The 20291-nt window shown below is 54.8% G+C and overlaps 1 protein-coding gene across 3 annotated transcripts in view; it reads right to left on the bottom strand.

Moving 5' to 3' along the window:
* Nucleotides 1-281: 281 nt before the first annotated feature.
* LOC127569114 (macrophage colony-stimulating factor 1 receptor-like) overlaps nt 282-20291 on the bottom strand; it is a 74028-nt gene continuing 54018 nt past the window's right edge. For all 3 annotated transcript variants that reach the window (XM_052013472.1, XM_052013474.1, XM_052013473.1), the window contains 11 exons: nt 20131-20257; nt 17691-17795; nt 16732-16842; nt 15041-15176; nt 10879-10961; nt 9946-10031; nt 8963-9085; nt 7469-7580; nt 7053-7152; nt 3852-3957; nt 282-1365 (listed from right to left, as the gene is read on the bottom strand). In XM_052013472.1, the coding sequence (XP_051869432.1) occupies nt 1240-1365; nt 3852-3957; nt 7053-7152; nt 7469-7580; nt 8963-9085; nt 9946-10031; nt 10879-10961; nt 15041-15176; nt 16732-16842; nt 17691-17795; nt 20131-20257 (1215 nt within the window). In that variant the 3' untranslated portion in view covers nt 282-1239. The remainder of the gene's footprint in view (nt 1366-3851; nt 3958-7052; nt 7153-7468; nt 7581-8962; nt 9086-9945; nt 10032-10878; nt 10962-15040; nt 15177-16731; nt 16843-17690; nt 17796-20130; nt 20258-20291) is intronic.

Below are 20291 nucleotides of genomic sequence, written 5' to 3'. Positions count from 1 at the left end.
TGTGCACAGAATGCCTCCTGCCATTCTCACTTCCCAGCAGTGACCCCAAAATGGGAAACACTCATCAGGTCGGTCAGCGCCTGTGGAAGGTTAACCCTCTCCCCACGGGCACTGCCCTACCCCCGGAGAGTTCCCCACAGTCTCCGCTTTTATTGGGGGATTTCCAGCATCTCCGGTATTTTAATTTTCACCCCCTGACTTTGGGTCAGCTCTCTCGGCGCTAGACGAATGCAGGAAAGTCGGAAAACAGGAGCGAGTTGTCAAAACACAGTGAGACAAGAGAAGTTAGTCGATGTTTATTCCAAGTAAACTCCAGCAAAGTTTAAATTTATCAGTTACAATGTTTAGTGCTTCAGTAAATTTAACAATCAAGCGCTTTAGTTACACAGCAAAATTAGTTCTGCGCTTCGAGGCACTGCCAATTCACCGGTGATCAGTGAGGTTAAACTTGTTATAAAAACCAGGTTAATGACTGACCAGGCACCGCCGAGGTATCTACAGCACAGGTGGTTTCAGGTGAACTGCTGTTAGTTCCCTTGGGCACGTGTCGGGGTTAATAGAAGCCTTTAAAATTTATTATTTGCATCACAGTCACTGTGGGAATGGCCGTTTTCCATATTATAAACACCCGGGGAATTTTCACAGAATGTCACGGAGTGCAGCCATTCCTCACGTGTGGTTCAGGACGGACTCTCTGCCACTCCCTCCCACAGCACAGGCACGTCAGGGCTAAAGGGTTAAATGTGGGCTGGGAGGCCCCTCAGGTGCAGTCAGGTCATAGTTACCCCTCTTCCCAGGTTGTTAGAATGTTAGAATTCCAATAACTGTGCTTAAAAAGCATGATTCAGGAACCCAAGCCCAATGCATGGACCCCACCCCGGTTCCCGGTTCCACTGATAGTTAAACCCAAGCCTGCAGTATTAGTGGCAGGGTTAAAACAAGGGCATTGTACTCGAGGCTGCTGCTTCTACATCTCCTCCCTGCATCCATGGTTATTGCAATAAGAAACAGCTTCCCCTCCCTCCCCCTCACCCCCTCACCCTCCCTCACCCCCTCCCCTGGTCTAATGCTCCGAGTGACCACCAGCCCAGCGGATGAAGATGACCCCGTGTTACTCAGTCAGTGGTCAAGGCATGAAGCATTGATTAGGAAGTGCAAAGCAGTGTCCCTGCACGCTGGGGGTGTGCGCTCATTCAGCTACTCTCGGACGCCAAGGGGAAAGTGCCCACTGCTCCGGCCTCACATCTTGCTGTAGGGGTTGATGAGTGGGAGGGTGTCCATTCCCACCTCACACCCACCGTGAACGGGTGACTGACAGCGAGGAGACTCCGGGACCTCCTCATCCCTCGACAGGTTGGTGTAGTCCTGCAGAGATGTACAGTGTCAGGAACAGCACAAGACGAGCAACGACGCAGAGGCTTAATGTGTTGTAACTGCCCCCACTGAGTCATGTGGTCTCACCCTACCACAGATATCCCTCCCCCGCCTACTGAAAACTAACCTGCTTCTCCCTTTCCCAGTTGTAGGACCTGAAACAGTGACTATTTCTCTCTCCACAGATGCTGCCCGACCCGCTGAGTGTTTCCAGCATCAGAACAGACCTGGGCTCCACAGAACATGGGAGAGATGCAGCAACACACAAAGTGCAGGAGGGACTCAGCAGTCAGGCAGCATCCGTGGGGGGAGCTGGACAGTCGATGTCTCGGGTCGAGACCCTTCACCTGGGTCTGGACGGTTCTGATGAAGGGTCTCGACCTGGAACATTGACCGTCCATTTCCCTCCACAGATGCTGCCCGACCACTGAGTTCCTCCTGCACTTTGTGTGTTGCTGCAGATTCGAGCATCGGCCGAATCCGAATCTCTGCTGCCTCCAGGGAGAGGAGAATCAAAGGAAGTCAAACGGAGAACAAAACGGACTTGGATCTGTAGAACACTGCGACAATGTTGGGTGAGTGAACACATCATGCTGACGTACGTCTGGGATTCTCTGTTGAGAAACTGTGACGAACAAACCTTCTCGTCCCTCTCCCAGCCAGCACCACCACCCCCCCCGCCCCTTGTGTCATTGTCTGCACCCTGTCACAGATCCCCTGTGCTCTCTCCACCCCCTTCTCTGCAACTTCACACCTGCTCTACTTCCAACATGTTCCCATCCTGATAAAAGGTCAACAACCTGAAACGTTGACGGTCTCTCTCCCCACAGATACTGCCCGACCTGCTGAGAATCCACAGCACCTCCAGCTGTCATTGCTCGGGTGAAAGTGAGTTTCTCCTCAGTGTCTCACAGTGATTCTACCCAGAATAAACGACTCAGCAAGCAGCCCTCTCCACCCAGCACCCCTCCGAAGGACAAACCTGGAGTCGGGTCCCGCTCCAGATACTGGAACACAGAAACCTGGGCTGACCAGAGGGCTTGAAGTTAAGGTGAGGGGGAAAGTTCAAAGGAGATGTGAGGAGCAAGTTTTTTTTTACACAGTGGTGGGTGCCTGGAATGTGCTGCCAGGGGTGGGGGTGGAGGCAGATACGATAGAGGCGTTTAAGAGGCTCTAAGATCGGCACATGGATGTGCAGAGACTGGAGGGGTATGGACATTGTGTGGGCAGAAGGGATTGGTTTAGTTAGGGGTTTAATCATGTCTAATTAGTTTTGGCACAACATTGTGGGCTGAAGGGCCTGTCCCTGTGCTGTACTGTCCTATGTTCTACGTTCTATGTTCAGTGCTCAGTGTTCTATGACTCTCCAGCGGGAGACAGATGAGTGCCACTTTCCCACAGGAACAACTCACTTTGAGTTCCCCTGGTGTCCGGACCGATGCCAAACTCCAGCCAACATCAATGAACAACAGATTTCTGAACGGTCCCTGAACCCATGAACCCTGCCTTGTTATTCCTCTTTTGCACTATTTATTTATTTTTGTAACTTATAGTCACTTTTACGTCCTGCACTGTACCGCTGCCGCAGAACAACACATTTCACGACATATGTCAGTGATAACGAACGGGATTCTGATCAACGGCTGATGGGCTGTTATACACCGGCTCCCTTTCAGAACTATTGCATTGGCACCTTGGCCTGGAGAAAATGGTGGCCAATGTGATTGAACCCTGGCGTGGTGGTGGCTTGTTGTGTGAGAAGAGGCTCCACCCCAGGGGAGTACCGAGGTGAGCACTGGAAGAATCCGACAAGGAGGTGGATAAATATTTGGAAGCTCAGGGAATAGAGGCAGATGGGGAACTGACACAGAGCAGGAGATGAGGCCTGGGGCAGATCAGCCACGATCGCACTGAATGGTGGGGCCTCTCCTGTGTTTCCTTCTCATGGACCCTCAGACAGAACGAGAGGTGATCTCAGGCACACATTCCCATGGGCTGGTCAGCTCAGATGCAGGGATGATGCTTCCCCTGCCCACACCCAGGGATAAAGGTTGGCCGTTCGGGACAGAGACCAGAAAGGGTTTCTCCACCCGGAGGGTGGTGACTTTCGGAATTGTCTGCACGGACACCATGGAGGTTCCATCACTCAGGACGCAGTTCAGCAGATTTTGGATATTGAGGGAATCGAAGGTTTTTGGGTTAGTGTGGGTGAGGGGTGCTGAGGAAGATCAGCCATGATCTAATGGAAAGGGGGGGGGTCAGACACAAGGGGCTGAATGGCCTCTTCCTGATCCCAGTTGCTCTGCCTTTGTCACTCAGTCACTCTCCGCACCCGAACCGTAACGGAATCGACCGCGTCCCTCGGCGCTGGGATGGTGTGTTGGGGACGGACCTCCAACAACGTTTCCTCATTCTGGTGGATTTCATTTTGTCTCCTCGCTCCCTTCCTGCTAAATGCAGAGGAAGATCCCACTCACCCGTTCATAGAAATCGCCTTTCTGTTTCCCGATCAGCTTCACAATCTGGTTGAAGGTGGGCCTCTCAGTGGCCTCCAGTCTCCAGCACTGGGTCATGACATCGTAGCTAGGACACAGAGTTCAGAGTCAGCGGCAGGCTCAGGTTACTGTGACACCTCCCCTCTTTCCTGACCTCAAGACCCTCATTCTGAGGTTAAGGCAACTTACCTTGGCCAGCACAGCACTGTCAGTGGTCCCAGACCCTGCACCAACCATCTACACCTGTGGTTCACTGAGCATCGGACTCCCCTGACCCAGAGCTTCAACCACACTGTAGACCATAAGAGGCCCTTCGGCCCAACCTGTCCATGCCAACCAAGATGCCCATCTATGCTAGTCCAGATGGGCAAACATCGATATTGCCCACATTTGGCTCACCTCCCTCTAAATCTTACCTATGCACATACCTGTTCGAGTGTCTTTAAAATATTGTTATTAGAGACTGCATCCAAAACTCCAGACTGACTCAGGAGTTACACTACTGACCAGGGAGAATGTCACAGCTGCATGCAGAGAGGACACACTGGGGGGCTCATCCACTGAGGCAAAATGGGTAGAGCTCAGGAATATGAAAGGTGCAATCACCCTGATGGGTTATACTGCAGGTCTCAAAATGGCCAGCAGGAGAGAGAGGAACAGATACGTAGACAGTTAACGTAGAAGCAACAGGGTTGTCATAGTGAGTGACCTTCACTTCCCCGATATTAACTGGGACTTCCTTAGCATAAGATGCTTAGATGGAGCAGAACTTGTTAGGTGAATCCAAGAGGGTTTCGAAACAGTTTGTGGTTAGTCCAACCAGAGGAGGGGCCAGACCTGACCTTGTACTGGGAAATGAGCCTGGCCAGGTGATTGGGGTTTCAGTGGGAACAGTGACCACAGCTCTGTAAGACAGTTATGAATAAGGATCAGTCTGGACATCGGGGGAAAGTGTTAACTTGGGGGAAGGCTGATTAAAGCAGGCAGGAGATGGGGAGAGTGGATTGGGAGCGGCTGTTGTTGGGTAAGTCCACATCTGACATGTGGGAAACCAGCTGATCAGAGTTCAGGACCAACATGTTCCAGTGAGGAGGAAGAACAAGGGAAGCAAGGTTCAGGAACCCTGGATGACGAGGGAGGTTGGGAATTTAGTCAAAAAGGAAAAGGAAGCCCATGTATGGTTTAGGAAGCTGAAATCAGACCGGCCCTTGAGGATTATAAAGGAAGCAGGAAAGAACAAGCGGGGAATTTGAAGAGCCAAGGGGCCGTGAAATGTCCTTGGTGAGTAGGATTAAGGACAAACAAAAGGCATTTTATATACACATTAAAAACAAGAGGGTAACTAGGGAGAGGGGAGGACCTTCAAGGACAAGGGAGGGAATTTATGCTTGGAGCTAGGGCAAGTGGGTGAGGTACCCAATGAGTAATGTGCATTGGTGTTCACCATCGAGAAGGACATGGAGGAGAGTGGGATCAGTGTGGGACATACTTATAATCCAGGGCAGGTTGAGATCAAGGAGGAAGAGGTGTTGGGTCTGTTAAAGAACATTAAGGTGGATAAGTCCCCAGGATCTAATGGGATCTATCCCAGGTTATTTAGAGAAGCAAGAGAGGAGATTGCTGGGGCCTTGACAGAGATCTTTGTGTCCTCTGTAGCCACAGGCGAGGTCACAGAGGACTGGAGTGGAGCCAATGTTGTTCCTTTGTTTCAAAGGGTGATGAGAATAATCCAGGAAATGATAGGCTGCTGATCCTCACATCAGTGGCAGGGAAGCACTTGGAGAGGGTTCTTAGGGATAGGATTAGGGATGAAGTTGTGGATAGTGAAGAAGTTTGTCAAACGATACAGCAGGATAGAGATCAGTTGCAGATATGGGCAGAGAAATGGCAGATGGAGTTTAATCCGGGCAAGTGTGAGGTGTTGCAGTTTGGGAGGTCAAGTCTATACACTTAATGGCAGGGCCCTTAGGAGCATTGATGTACAGAGGGATCTTGGAGTGCAAGACCATCGCTCCCTGAAAGTGGCAACACAAGTAGATAGGGTGGTAAGTAAAGTGTACGGCACGCTTGCCTACATCGGTTGGGGCATTGAGTACAAGAGTCAGGAAGTCATGTTGCAGCTGTATAAAACTTTGGCTAGGCTACACTTGGAGTATTGTGTGCAGTTCTGGTCGCCTCATTACAGGAAGGATGTGGAGGCTTTGGAGAGGGTGCAGAGGAGGTTCACCAGGATGGTGCCTGGATTAGAGGGCATGAGCTATAAGGAGAGGTTGGACAGACTTGGGGTGTTTTCTCTGGAGCGGTGGAGGCTGAGGGGAGACCTAATAGAGGTTTATAAAGTTATAAGAGGCAGAGATCGGGGAGACACTCAGAGTCTGTTTCACGGGGTACAGAAGTCAACTGCTAGAGGGCATAGCTTTAAGGTGAGAGGGGAAAAGTTTAAAGGGGCAAGTTTTTTACCCAGAGAGCGGTGGGTACCTGGACCGTGCTGCCAAGGGTGTGATGGAAGCAGATACGATAGTGGTGTTTATGGGGCATTTAGACAGACACAGGAACAGGCAGGGAATGGACGGTATGTGCAGGCAGGTGGGATTAGTTTGATTTGGCATCATGTTCAGCACAGACATGGTGGGCTGAAGGGCCTGTTCCTGTGCAGTCCTGTTCTGTGTTCTGTGTAGTGGTGAGGGAGGGCTGCGCTCTGGGAGGGGCGGTACACTCCACACCCATGGAACAGGCTACACACTCTGACTGCCCCTCTGGGTCACCTCACATGATGCACGGATCTGCAGTTCCACGTGGCAGCGGAGTGGTCCCTGCTAGGGCAGGCGTGCATTTTACAACACGTCGTTGGCTGTTCTGTACATTTTAACTTCCAGATTTTTAAAAACTGAACTCAAGTTCCAAACCCTCTTTTGTGCCATTGGAAGCCATGATCTCCAGAGCAGGGGACGGGCCAGGACTTGGACATGGGCCCCTGATGCTTCGCTGAAGCTCAGTGTGACAGGAATTCCAGGTGGTCCCTCACCCCACCTCCTCCTGCCTGCCTGCAAGATGTTCCCTGCTCCAAATGCCGTTGGAAAGTTCCCATTGAATCACTCCCAGTATCCTGGCAGCCGACGTGCCCCAGTTCCCTGCCTCCCCCTGCATCAAATGATCGGTCTGACGACAGAGGGGCTGTCTTACAGGTCTGGAGGGGCAGCAGCCGGTCTGTCCATCTGGAAGCCTGCTCTGATCAGCTTGTAGAACCTGCTGTCCACGGGGACTCCCGGGTACGGGCTGGAACCTGTGGGATGAACACACACAGTGTTTGCAGGGATCCCCAGGGTGTGTGTGTGTGTGTGTGTGTGTGTGTGTGTGTGTGTGTGTGTGTGTGTGTGTGTGTGTGTGTGTGTGTGTGTGTATGTGTGTGTGTGCGCGAGTGTCTCTGTGTGTGTGTGTGTGCGCAAGTGTCTGTGCGTGTCTGTGTGTGTGTCTGTGTGTGTGTGTGCGCATGTGTGCATGTGTGTGTGTGTGTGTGTGTGTGTGCGCATGTGTGCATGTGTGTGTGTGTGTGTGTGTGTTTGTGTGTGTGTGTGTGTGTGTGTGTGTGGAGGGTTTACCCAGTGAGAAGATCTCCCACAAGAGGATCCCATAGGACCAGACGTCACTCTGCACGGTGTAGACACAGTCGAAGATACTCTCCGGAGCCATCCACTTCACGGGGAGACGGGCCTGGGGACAGAGCAGAGCCAGTGAACACCGTGCCCGGGAACAGAGCAGGGGCAGCGGGGGGGGGAGGGGAGAGGGGGGACGGTGGAGTTGGGGGAGAGGGAGGGGGGAGGGGGGGGAGGGAGGAGAGGGGGGAGACGGGGAGAGAGGGGAGGAGGGAGGGGGGAGACGGGAGGAGAGGGGGAGGGGGGAGAGGGGAGGGGGGAGAGAGGGGAGGGGGAGAGGGGGGTAGGGGAGAGGGGGAGGAGGGGGGATGGGGGAGGGGCAGATTGGGGGGATGGGGGATACTGAAGATGGTTGTCACGACCAGTGGCAGAGTTGGACTGTCGGACATGATAGGACAGGGCAGGGCCGGCGGGGACAGGCAGGGACAGGAGGGGAGGGGACGGGAAGGGAGGGGAGTGGGCGGGAGGGGGGCTCAAGGAGGGGGTTTGGACCCAGGACCCGTGTCTCAGGTGAAGAAGCCATTTGAGGGCAATGTTCCTGATCCGGGCAATGAGATGAGCACCTAACAGCCAATCCCAACCAGGAACCAACAGCACTCCAGCCAATGGGAGATGAGATGTGAGGAAACGCTGCTCCCATTGGCTGGAGAGTCTAGAACCACGGGTATTGGTCTCGGGATAAGAGGTCGACCGGTTAGGACTCAGCTGCGGAGAACTTTCTTCACTCAGGGAGTGCTGAGTGTTGGCGCTGCCTCTCAAGCCTGAGAGGGAGAGATTGGCTGAACTGAGAGATGGGATATTGGTGGATGCACACAGTTGTTTTCCCAGGGGGAAGGAACCAAAAACTAGAGGGCACAGGTTTAAGGTGAGAGGGGAGAGGTTTAAAAGGGACCTGAGGGGCAACTTCTTCACCCAGAGGGTGGTGGGTGTACGGAACGAGCTGCCAGAGGAAGTGGGTGAGGCAGGTACAGTAACAATGTTTAAAAGTCAGTTGGACAGGTACAGGGATAGGAAAGGTGTAGAAGGTTATGGGCCAAATGCTGGCAAACGCTAGCTTGGATGGAGCATCTTGGTCAGCATGGACCAGTTGGGCCGAAGGGCCTGTTTCCGTGCAGTATCAATGATCAGGCAGGAAGGTAGACTTTACACAGAGGATCAGCCAGGATCTCCATAGTGGAAGGTCCATGTGGTGTAATGCCACACCCCGTCCTCCCGCCAGTCCATCGTGACTGGCTCTGTATCTGTGGGCGTTGTGGGAGCACCTGGTGGGGCATTGTGGGACTCCAGGGGGCAGCTCACCCCTCCTCTCCGAGGGTAACTGGGGATGGGAGTTGCTGGCGATGGATGTGAAGGAAGGGTGGTCCTAAGGGAAGGGTGGTCCTGGGGGGTGGGTCACCAGAGGACTGGGGCGGCGATCGAGCGGCCAATGACAGAACTCACGTTGCCCTTCACCACGTAATTGGAGTCATTCATGATGTCTCTGGCCAAGCCAAAGTCACAGATCTTCGCCACGCGGCCCTGTGCCAGCAGAATGTTCCTGGCGGCGAGGTCCCGGTGGATGCACTGAAATCAGATCCCATCACTCACTCCACAGGCAGGAACCTTCAGCACCCCTCGTTCCTCGACAACCCCACACCTCACTGCCCGATCTCCAGGGTAACAGGCATATCGGCTGGGGAGTCATCCAGCACGGATACAGGCCCTTCGGCCCACCGAGTCCCTGCTGACCACCAACCACCCAGTTACACCAATCCCATTTTACTCTCCCCACATTCCCACCAGCTCCCCAGACTCTACCCCTCACCCACACACTAGGGGCAATTCACAGGGGCTGATTAACCCACTGACCCGCACATCGTTGGGATGTGGGAGAAACCAGAGCCCCCGGTGGAAACCCATGTGGTCACAGGGAGAGCGTGCAAACTCCACACAGACAGCGCCGGAGGTCGGGATCGAACCCTGATCTCTGGAGCTGGGAGGCAGCGGCACTACCCGCTGCACCCATGTACCACCCGTTGAGTAACAAAAATCTATGATCCATCAGTTGACCACTGGGTGGTCAGACATTCGATGGCCGTCACCCTGTGACCATACAGACTCTGCCCCAGACTGAGACCAGACCCTCACCCACTCCCCTCCCTCAATCCGCGCTGCCCATGGAGGGGAGGGAGCCCGTCACATCCGCAGCGGTGGGCGGAAGTAGATGGGGAGCACGGAGAACGTTCCCTCCTCGCCAGCCCAGGGCACTGAGGCCAACTATAGTAGCTCCACCAACAAGCCAGTAGTAGCTCAGCCCAGACTGGGAACCGGATCGTGTGTGTACGTGTGAGCGTGCAAGCAAGAGCGTGCATGTGTGAGTGTGCACATGTGAGCGTGCACGTGTGAGCGTGTGCACTGACTCCCCACGTCCCAGTCCCACTCACGTTTCGGGAGGACAGGAAGTCCATGCCGGTGGCCACCTGGTGAGAGAATCTCAGTAGGTCCTCCACGTTGAGCGGCTCCTTGTCGTCTGCACACACAATGCGGGACAGTGTCAGGGGCAGCCCCATGACAATCGCCACAAGCAAGGAGGCCATTTGGGTCATCGCATCCCTGCTCTCCCCATCTCCCCTCCAATCCCCTCACCAGTTCCTTAAACCTCTGCCCCAGCAACCCCCCACCCACCCCCCGACTACACCCCTCCAGTTATGGAGTCCCTGCTGGGGGACTGGGTCACAGAGTCGAGGAGAGATACAGCACGGAAACAGGCCCTTCAGCCCATCGAGTCCGTGCCGACCATCAACCACCCAGTTACACATCCCATTTTATTCTCCCCACATCCCCACCAACTCCCTCAAGATTCTACCCCTCACCTATGCGCTGGGGGCAATTTACAGCGGCCGATTAACCCACCAACCCACACGTCGTTGGGATGTGGGAGGCAACTGGAGCCCCCGGGGGAAATCCACGCGGTCACAGGGAGAACATGCAAACTCCACACAGACAGCGCCGGAGGTTGGGATCGAACCTGGGTGTCTGGAGATGTGAGGCAGCGGCACTACCCACAACAGTCTCAGCCTCTGCACCCCACATCTGATGAATTCTCTGCACTACAGGAGAGGTAAACACAATGGTGCAGGGTCCTGAGCCCAACTAAACCAAGGGCCTCAAACCAACCAATCCAAGAGCAGTAGATACCTTCATTCCCAACAGGAATGACTCTAGCTGCCCTCTGAAGTGTCCATTTGACCCTCTGTCAGTACCAGAGCTGCCCCTGAGCCCCACCTGCCCAGAACAAACACGGACAGCACTGACTGCCGTCACGTCCAGCACCCAGGAACAGTAAGCCGAGCATTGGCCGCAAACGGATCACTTACCCTCGGAGTCCTGGTGTCCGGACTGAGAAATGATCGGGATTGTACCAGGTACGCTCGACTTCATGGGAAGGTAGTTGTCTGAGCTGTGGGAGAGAGGAGGGAAAGGGCTGTTCACTCCGGGCTTGGTGGTGACTGACTCAGATCCCGGGGAGGGCCAGAGGGTCCGTGGGGTATGGAGGGCACGCGGGTTCCATCGCCCCTGTCCAGCAGGTGACCGGGCCAGTGGTTCAGGGCAGCTGGTTTTGTTGGTGAACTCTGGGGGTTTCATCCCACCACCCACCCCCCTCATAACTGGCATTGGTCAGGACACATCAATCATACACAATGTCAGAAGCAGGAGCAGGCCACTCAGTCCTGTAGTGTGGCCTCCTCTACATCGGTGAGACCAAACGCAGACTAGGTGACCGTTTCGCAGGACACCTGCGCTCTGCCCGTAACCGCGACCTGCATCTCCCCGTCGCCGGTCACTTCAACTCCCCCTCCCACACCATCACTGATATGTCAGTCCTCGGCCTCCTCCACTGCCGGGAGAACTCCAAGCGCAAACTGGAGGAACAGCTCCTCATTTCCCGTCTTGGAACCTCGCAGCCTGACGGCATGAACATTGAATTCTCCCACTTTAAGTAATCCCCACCCCCTTCCCCCACCCCCCCCCCCCCCACACCACCCCCCCACACCCCCCCCACACACACCCCCCCCACACACACACCCCCCACACCCCCCCACACACTCCCCCCACACACCACCCCCCCACACACACACACCCCACACCCCCCCACACACCCCCCCACACACCCCCCCCCACACACCCCACACCCACCCCCCCCACACACACACCCACACACACACACACCCACACCCCCCCACACCCCCCCCACACACACCCCCCACACACACACCCACACCCCCCCACACCCCCCCCACACACACCCCCCCACACACACACCCCCCACACCCCCCCCACACACCCCCCCCACAAACCACCCCCCCACACACACACCCCCCCACCCCCCCCACACCCCCCCCACACACCAGCCCCCCCACACACCCCACACCACCCCCCCACACCACCCCCCCACATACCCCCACACACACACCCCCCCCACACACCCCCCCCACCCATGTCTCTGTTCTTCCTTTTCCCAGCCCCTCTCGTTTTTCTACCCACTTTTTACCTCCTCACCTGTGCCCCGTCCCCCAGGGGATCTGCTCTCCCCTCCTCCCCCCCCACCTGCCCATCACTGTCTCTTACCTGCATCTACCTGTCACCACCCTGTGCCCACCCCACCTCCCCTCTCCTGTCCACCCATCACTGCTCTGCTTTCCCCTCCTATATATCGGGCTTCCCCTTTTCCTATCTTCAGTCCTGAAGGGTCCTGACCCGAAACGTTGACCGCCTGCGTTTCTCCACGGATGCTGCCCGGCCTGCTGAGTTCCTCCAGCATCAGTGGTTTTCAGGCCATTCGGTCCCTTGTGCCTGCTGCTCCCTCGATAAGATGACGACTGACCTTTCACCTCAGTTCTGTTTCCTGCACCATCCCCATAATTGGCGACTCCCTCGATATCAAAATCTCTCGATCTCTGCCTGGATCACCCTCACTGACTCAGGCCCCGGGATAGCTGATTCCAAAGGTTCACCGCACTCAGGCTGAAGAAGTCCCGTTCACTTCTCCACTCAGGACTGAAGGGAGAGGGGAAACTCCCACTGCATCCCGGAGGTTTCCAGCCTCTCTTCCAGAGCAACAGAGGGTGTTGCCAGGACTCGAGGGACTGAGTTATGGGGAGAGGGTGGACAGGCTGGGACTTTATCCCTCAGAGTGTAGGAGACTGAGAGGTGATCTTACAGAGGTGTATAAAATTCTGAGGGGCAGAGATAGGGTGAATGGATTCAGTTTATTTCCCAGGGTTGGGGAATCAAGAACTAGAGGGCACAGGTTTAAGGTGAGAGGGGAGAAATTTGATAGGAACCAGAGGGGCAACTTTTCCCACCCAGAGGGCAGTCCGTATATGGAATAAGCTGCCAGAAGTGGTCGAGGCAGGTACATTAACATTTACAAGACACTTGGACAGGTCCACGGATAGGAAGGTTTAGAGGGATATGGGCCAAATGTGGGCAAATGGGACCGGCTTAGATGGGCATCTTCATCAGCATGGAGCAGTTGGGCTGAAGGGCCTGTTTCTGTGCTGGGGCAGCACGGTAGTGTAGTGATTAGTGTAATGCTTTACAGCGCCAGCGACCCGGGTTCAATTCCGGCTGCTGTCTGTAAGGAGTTTGTACGTTCTCCCCATGTCTGTGTAGGTTTCCTCCGGGTGCTCCGGTTTCCTCCCACATTCCAGAGACGTACGGGTTAGGAAGTTGCGGGCACGCTATGTTGGCGCTGGAAACGTGGCGACACTTGCGGGCTGCCCCCCAGAACACTCTACGCAAAAGATGCATCTCACTGTGTGTTTCGATGGACATGTGACTAATAAATATCTTATCTCTTGACTCCGTGACTTGATGAGAGACACAGGGTATTTGTTTAATTTTTATGCCCCAGGCTCACCTCATCTATCAGTTTGTAAGGTGACCGTATTAACTTTTGCAAACCTTTCTACTTAGTTACAGAAGCTTTTCCCGTCTGCTCTGTGTGATTTGCTGGCCCATCCTCACTATCCACAGGCATTTTCCTCATCAACACCTTGCCCCACCCAGCACCCCCTCCCCTCACTGTTCTGGAATGTTCCTGGTCCACCATGAACCTTTCCCTTTGATCTAACCCTACCTTTCTCTTTTCTCTCGTTAGCCAGTGGGACCAGTGTTCCTTTGTCTGCCTCGTACACTGCCTGTAACCTATATGGTGATGCTTTATGACTTGTTCACTCTCACACCTGTCAGTGGAGTCTCCTGATCTACTGGAACCAGCTTACAACTTCCCATTAGATGTAAACCACGGATTCAGATTGAATTAAATCACTTACAATCTTGAAACAAAATGATATCATTTTTTGATCTCTTCCCCAAAATGCCTCTTCACTTGCAGATCATTTATTCCTCCTTCTTCCCTGGTCTAAAGTAGCTCGTTGTCTCTTTGGTTCCTGATAATACTCCTCTAAGCAATGTCTCACACACTCCCGAGTCTGACAGCCACACTATGAAAGTTAGTCGCACTCTACATGTAGATCACAGTGCCCAGGGTTACTGCATTACCCACGGTCCATGCCCCTTGAATGTCCCGAGCAGATACCATTACTGACCTGCTTCCCCTCTCTACTCAGCAGGAGAAAAAACTCCTGTTACGTGATCCAGACTCGAGATCTATCCATAAGACCATGAGAAATAGGGGCAGAATTAGGCCATTCAGCCCATCGAGTCTGCTCCCTCATTCAATCGGGGCTGAACTTTTTCTAAGCCCATTGTCCTGCCTTCTGCCCACAATCAGGCCTCCACAGCCTCTGTGGCAACAATTCCACAGACTCACCACCCTCTGGCTAAAGAAATTCCTCCTCATCTCAGCTTTAAAGGGACACCCTTTTATTCCGAGGCTGTGCCCTCAGATCCTAGACTCTCCCACTGATGGAAACATCCTCTCCAAGTCTGCTCTATCCAGGCCTTTCAGTGTCCAGAAGGTGAGATCCCCTCCTCATCCTTCTGAACTCCAGCTGAACGTATCCAACCAATCCTTCCCCCATCTCCAATATTTTTCACCAAGTGGCATGCTCAAAGGGAGAATCACTTTTGATGGTGACACCAGACACCGCAGACACTGCAATCTGGAGCAACACACAATCTGCTGGCGGAACTCAGCGGGTCGAGCAGCGTCTGTGGGGGGAGAGGATTGTCAATGTTTCAGGTCGAAACCCTGCATTCAATCAGCACTTTTGATTCACCTCCAGGATGATTTTTGTCTGACTGATGTTTCATCCACAAGTTTAATTTCAATTCCAGGAGAACCCAAGCAGAGTGGGAGACCCCATGGGGGGGAATATGGTGAGGAGGAGCTTTAGTCTCACCGCAATACAAGGGAGGGGAGGTGGGAGGGTGGGGAGTCCATGATCTTGCCCCAATAACTCCCCCAGCGCCGTGAGGAAGCGGTTTGAAGAGGCGAGTGTCGGGGGAACGATTGGAAGAAGGTTGAGCCTCTGGCAGACAGCGAGAGCTCACACTTCACGAGGGCACTACCTGATGGCTCCCTTCAGCTGAGACATGTTCTTGTAATGGTCCGCGCAGTCACAGTACGTTAGGCTCTGGGCCCTCTGCTTCAGGAAGTTCAGTAAATCGCCATAGCAACAGTATTCCGTGATAACAAGGACCGGGCCTGCAGTTACAAGATCACAAGATCACTAGGGAGCAGAAGTAGGCCATTCGGCCCATCGAGTCTGCTCCATTAAAGGTGAATCACGTTAAAGAGCCGATGACACAGGTCGAGTCAGTGAAAAGCATTAATTAGCCTGGTAAACCAAAACTCACAACTCAGATCCCACAGCACCTACACCCACTGACCTGACTGGTCCCCGGCTCATAACCATTCCGTTTAATAATCTCTCCCCCCTCAGACTTGCCCCTCTCTATCCCTCACCATCCCTTCCCTATCTCTGACTATCTCTATAGAACACGGAACAGAACAGCACAGGAACAGGCCCTTCAGTCCACGATGTCTTTGCCGAACATGATGTTACATTAAACTAAATCCCTTCTGCCAGCACACGGTCTACATCCCTCCATTCCCTGCCTATCTAACAGCCTCTTAAATGCCCCCATTGTATCTGCTTCCCCCACCACACTGGGCAGCCTGTTCCAGGCACCCGCTGCTCTCTGTTGGAAAATCTTACCCTGCATATCTCCTGTAAACTTTCCTCTCACCTGAAACCAGTGCCCTCTAGTATTCGACATTTCTACCCTGGGAGAAAGACTCTGACGTCTCCCCTGTCTATGCCTCTAATGTTATAAACCTCTATCAGGTCTCCCTTCAGCCTCTGATGCTCCAGAGAAAACAACCCAAGTTTGTCCAAACTCTCCTGATAGCTACTACTCTCTAATCCAGGCAGCATCTTGGTGAACCTTTTCTGCACCTTCTCCACACCCTTCCTGTAACGGGGCGACCAGAACTGTACACAATACTCTGTGATCTAACCAAGGTTTTATACAGCTGCAACATGACATCCTGACTCTTGTAGTCTATGCCCCAAGCGATGAAGGCAAGCATGTCGTACACCATCTTTACAATTCTATCTACTTGTCACTTTCAGGGAGGTATGGGCTTGGATCTCAAGATTCCCCTGTACATCAGTGCTGTTAAAGGTCCTGACATGTGCCGTATACTTTCCCCTTACATTTGACCTCCCAAGGTGCAACACTACGCACTTGCCCGGATTAAACTCCATCTGCCATTTCTCCCCCCATAACTGGAACCGATCTGTATCCTGCTGTGTCCCTTGATGACCTTCTTCATTGTCCAGTCTAATCTCCCTATCTCTGTCTCCATCTGTATCTCTCCACCTCTCTCTCCCCATCTGGATCTGGATCTATCTCCATCCCTGAATTCCCTGCCCACATGACCCTGGAGACCTCAGTGCTCCTCCAATTCCAGCCTGTAGACCACCCCCTCCCCTGAGTTTAATGACTCCCTGTCCAGTGGCCATGCCCGGGTCCCGAGCTCTGGAACCCCCTTCCCAGTCCTGGCTGCCCCCTGTGACCACCCGCCCTGCTGTCTCCCGACCCAGCCCCGAGCTCCGGTTTGATGGAGGGAACGTTTAGCTTTGCCCGGCCGATCACGCGCACTGACAGGGGTCTCGCCTGCCGCTACCACCTCCCTCAGCTCCGAGAATGCCCCCCCTCCCTCCCCCCCCACCCCACTGCTGCCGCTCACTCACCTCCGAGTGTGCACGCCCCCAGGAGGTTGACCACGTTGGAGTGCTGCCCCAGGTGGCTCAGGATCTTCAGCTCGGACATCAGGGCCTCCCTCTCGATGGAGTGGGCGCTGGCTGTGGGCAGAGAGGGCGAGAGCCTCAGGAATGTCCCGCAGTGCGCCCGTCTCCCACGGTAACGGCGCAGGCGATAGACCTGCCGGACAAGCAGTCCCAGGGAACCAAAAACCAGAGGGCACAGGTTTAAAGTGAGAGGGGAGAGATTTAAAGGGGACACGAGGGGCGACTTCACCCAGAGGGCGGTCTGTATGTGGAACGAGCTGCCGGAGGACGTGGGTGAGGCAGGGACAATTGTAATATCAGAGATAGAGAGAGGGTCACGACCCCTGGTGTCAGAGGGGAGAAGGGGGTCACAACCCCAGTGTCAGAAATAGATAGAAGGTCATGAACCCTGGTGTGAGAGGTAGAGAGAGGGTCACAACCCTGGTGTCAGAGGTGGAGAGAAGGTCACAACCCTGGGAGGAGGGGTGAGGAGAGGGTCACGACCCCAGTTAGAGAGAGAGAGGGGTCATGACCCTGGGAGAAGGGGTGGAAAGGGGAGGGGCAGGGAGATGGTCATGACCCTGGTGTCACAACACTGGGAGAAGGGCCAGGGAGAGGGTCACGACCCTGGGAGGAGGGGCGGGGAGAGGGTCACGACCCTGGGAGGAGGGGCGGGGAGAGGGTCACGAACCTGGGAGAAGGGGTGGGGAGAGGGTCACGACCCTGGGAGGAGGGGCGGGGAGAGGGTCACGACCCTGGGAGGAGGGGCGGGGAGAGGGTCACGAACCTGGGAGAAGGGGTGGGGAGAGGGTCACGACCCTGGGAGGAGGGGCGGGGAGAGGGTCACGACCCTGGGAGGAGGGGCGGGGAGAGGGTCACGACCCTGGGAGGAGGGGCGGGGAGGTGTCAAACTGAGCTCTTACGTTTCAGCATCTTGACGGCCACCTTGGTCGCCTCGTGTCCCTCGCCCAGTCCGTAGGCTGTGGCCTCGACCACCTTCCCAAAGGCTCCGGCTCCAAGTACCTTCCCTGGGAAGAGAAGGGTTCAAGCCGTTAGGGACCAGAGGTGAGGCCCAGCAAATCCTGTGGTGCCCGGAGCCCAGTGCACCCAGCTGTGATCAGCACCCATGGGACCTGCCCCTAGAAATTAACACCCAAACCATTTGGATCATCTACTCCGTGCTGGTGTTTCTGCCCCAGATTCCTCTCTCCCTCGTGGTTCTGCAGCCTCTCCAAAACCTCTCTGCCACTGATCTCTGCTCCTCCCTGTGGGAGTGAGCCCCACATTCCCTCTGCTACCAGCAGAACAAACTTTCTCCGGAATTCTCGATTTAATGGAGGCTGCCTGGCACTGAGAGAGCTGAGTTCTGATGTGGAAACACCTCCCCATCTACACAGAAAACCTGTCCACCATCTCAGATGACAGCACCTTCCCTTTCCCTCGGAACAGATCAGTCCCTGAATGGTGTGACCCAGTCTGGGGACATGGAGACCCGAGAGTGTGCATAGAGCTCCCAGGACGGTGTAACCCAGGCATGTGGAGACCAGAACTGGGAACAGTGCTCCCAGTGTGGGCCAACTCAGGGCCACGGAGACTGGGATTGTGCAGCATGTCCCTGCTGGGCTCTGTCTGAGATGGGGCTTGTGCGGGGTGTTGGGGAGGTCCTGTGTGGGGCTGTGAGTGCAGTTTTGGTCTCCTTGTTTGAGGAAGGACGTTCTTCCGTGGATGAGTGAGGCAAAGGTAACCAGACCGGTTCCTTGGCCGGAAGAAGTGACATTTGAGGAAAGGTTGGCTCAGTTTGTATCCGGGCTTGGTACGGCAACTGCTCTGCCCAGGACCGCAAGAAACTGCAGAGAGTTGTGGACACAGCCCAGCGCATCACGGACACCAGCCTCCCCTCCTTGGACTCTGTCTTTACCTGTCATTGTCTTGGTGTAGCAGCAGCATAATCAAAGACCCCACCCACCCAGGTCATTCTCTCTTCTCTCCTCTTCCATCAGGTAGGAGATACAGGTGCCTGAGGGCACGTACCACCAGGCTCAAGGACAGCTTCTACCCTACTGTGATAAGACTATTGAACGGTCCCCTTATATGATGAGATGGACTCTGACCTCACAATCTACCTTGTAACCTTGCACCTTATTGCACTGCACTTTCTCTGTAGCTGTGACACTTTACTCTGTACTGTTATTGTTTTTACCTGTACTACATCAATGCACTCTGTACTAACCCAATGTAACTGCACTGTGTAATGAATTGACCTGTATGATCGGTTTGTAAGACAAGTTTTTCACTGGACCTCGGTACAAGTGACAATAATAAACCAACACCAATACTCACTGGAGATTGATCATGGAAACTGATAGAATTCCAACAGGAATGAACAGGCCAGATACAGGGATGTTCCAATGGTCAGAGAGTCCGGAGCTGGGGCCACTGCCTCCGGATACGGGCACGTTGTACCGAGATCAGGAGAGAGGTGTTCACCCAGAGGGGGTGAGCTGTGGGATTCTCTCCCTCCGAGGTGGAGGGCGAGTCAGTCAATGTGCAGAGAGGGAGGTGGGTATGATTGCAAGGGGTTAAGGGTTAAGGGGAGGAGGTGGGGGTCGGGGTGGATGGTCAGCCATGACCGTGGTGAAGGGCGAGGCCGGGCCAGAGGGCCGAATGGCCTTCTCCTGCTCCGTGGTAACACAGCGGGACACTGGACAAGTGTCCGGAGTTCTGGGCCGGGGATTCAGAGACAGGTGGAGATTCGGGAAAGGGACGGATGTGGAATAAACAGCTGGATTCAGGGATGGTGCCTGAAACATCTGCTCCCCCACCCCACCCCCTATCCCAACACCCCACCCCTCTATCCCAACTCCCTCACCCTATCCAATCCACCCCAACCTCTCCCTCACCCACCCCCACCCCCACCCCCTATCCCAACCTCCTCACCCCACCTCCCGTCCTCACCCCACTGCATCCACCCCCCCACCCCACCCCCCATCCCCTCCCTCACCCCATCCACCCCAAACTCCTCCTCCCTCATCCCCACCCCCTCCCCCTCACCCGACCCACACCCCATACCCTCCTCATCCCCACTTCCTCATGCCACCTCCACCCTATCCATCCCCCATCCCAGATGTGAGACATCTGGCTTTGCCAGCAGTGTCACGTCCGAACTCCCGGAGACTGGGACCGTGCACAGTCTCATCCCAGAACCTGTGCTGTGAAGTAAGGTTGCACCATTTACATTGCCCGGGGTGGGATTTGAACTCCTGACTCTCGCTCACTGTCCAGACCTCTCACCAGTCAGGTAAAGCACGGCCCCCACTGAGCCCATGATCAGGGCAGCAGGGCGGTGAAGCAGCGCGTCCGTACCTAGGCGGAGCTTCTCCCTGGGGAACTCCCACTTCTCGTTGTAGGGCAGCAGGGTGGGGTCGATGAAGGTGTAGTCGTTGCCATTGACGGCCTCGATGATCTTCCAACGGACTTCGTACTTGGGTTTCTGCAGGATGACAGGAGTGGTGAGGTCAGCAAGG

Source organism: Pristis pectinata, chromosome 4 (assembly GCF_009764475.1).
Source record: "Pristis pectinata isolate sPriPec2 chromosome 4, sPriPec2.1.pri, whole genome shotgun sequence".
Lineage (NCBI taxonomy): Eukaryota > Metazoa > Chordata > Chondrichthyes > Rhinopristiformes > Pristidae > Pristis > Pristis pectinata.
Note: the sequence above shows the minus strand (reverse complement) of the source record. Positions and strands in the feature narration are given on the sequence as shown.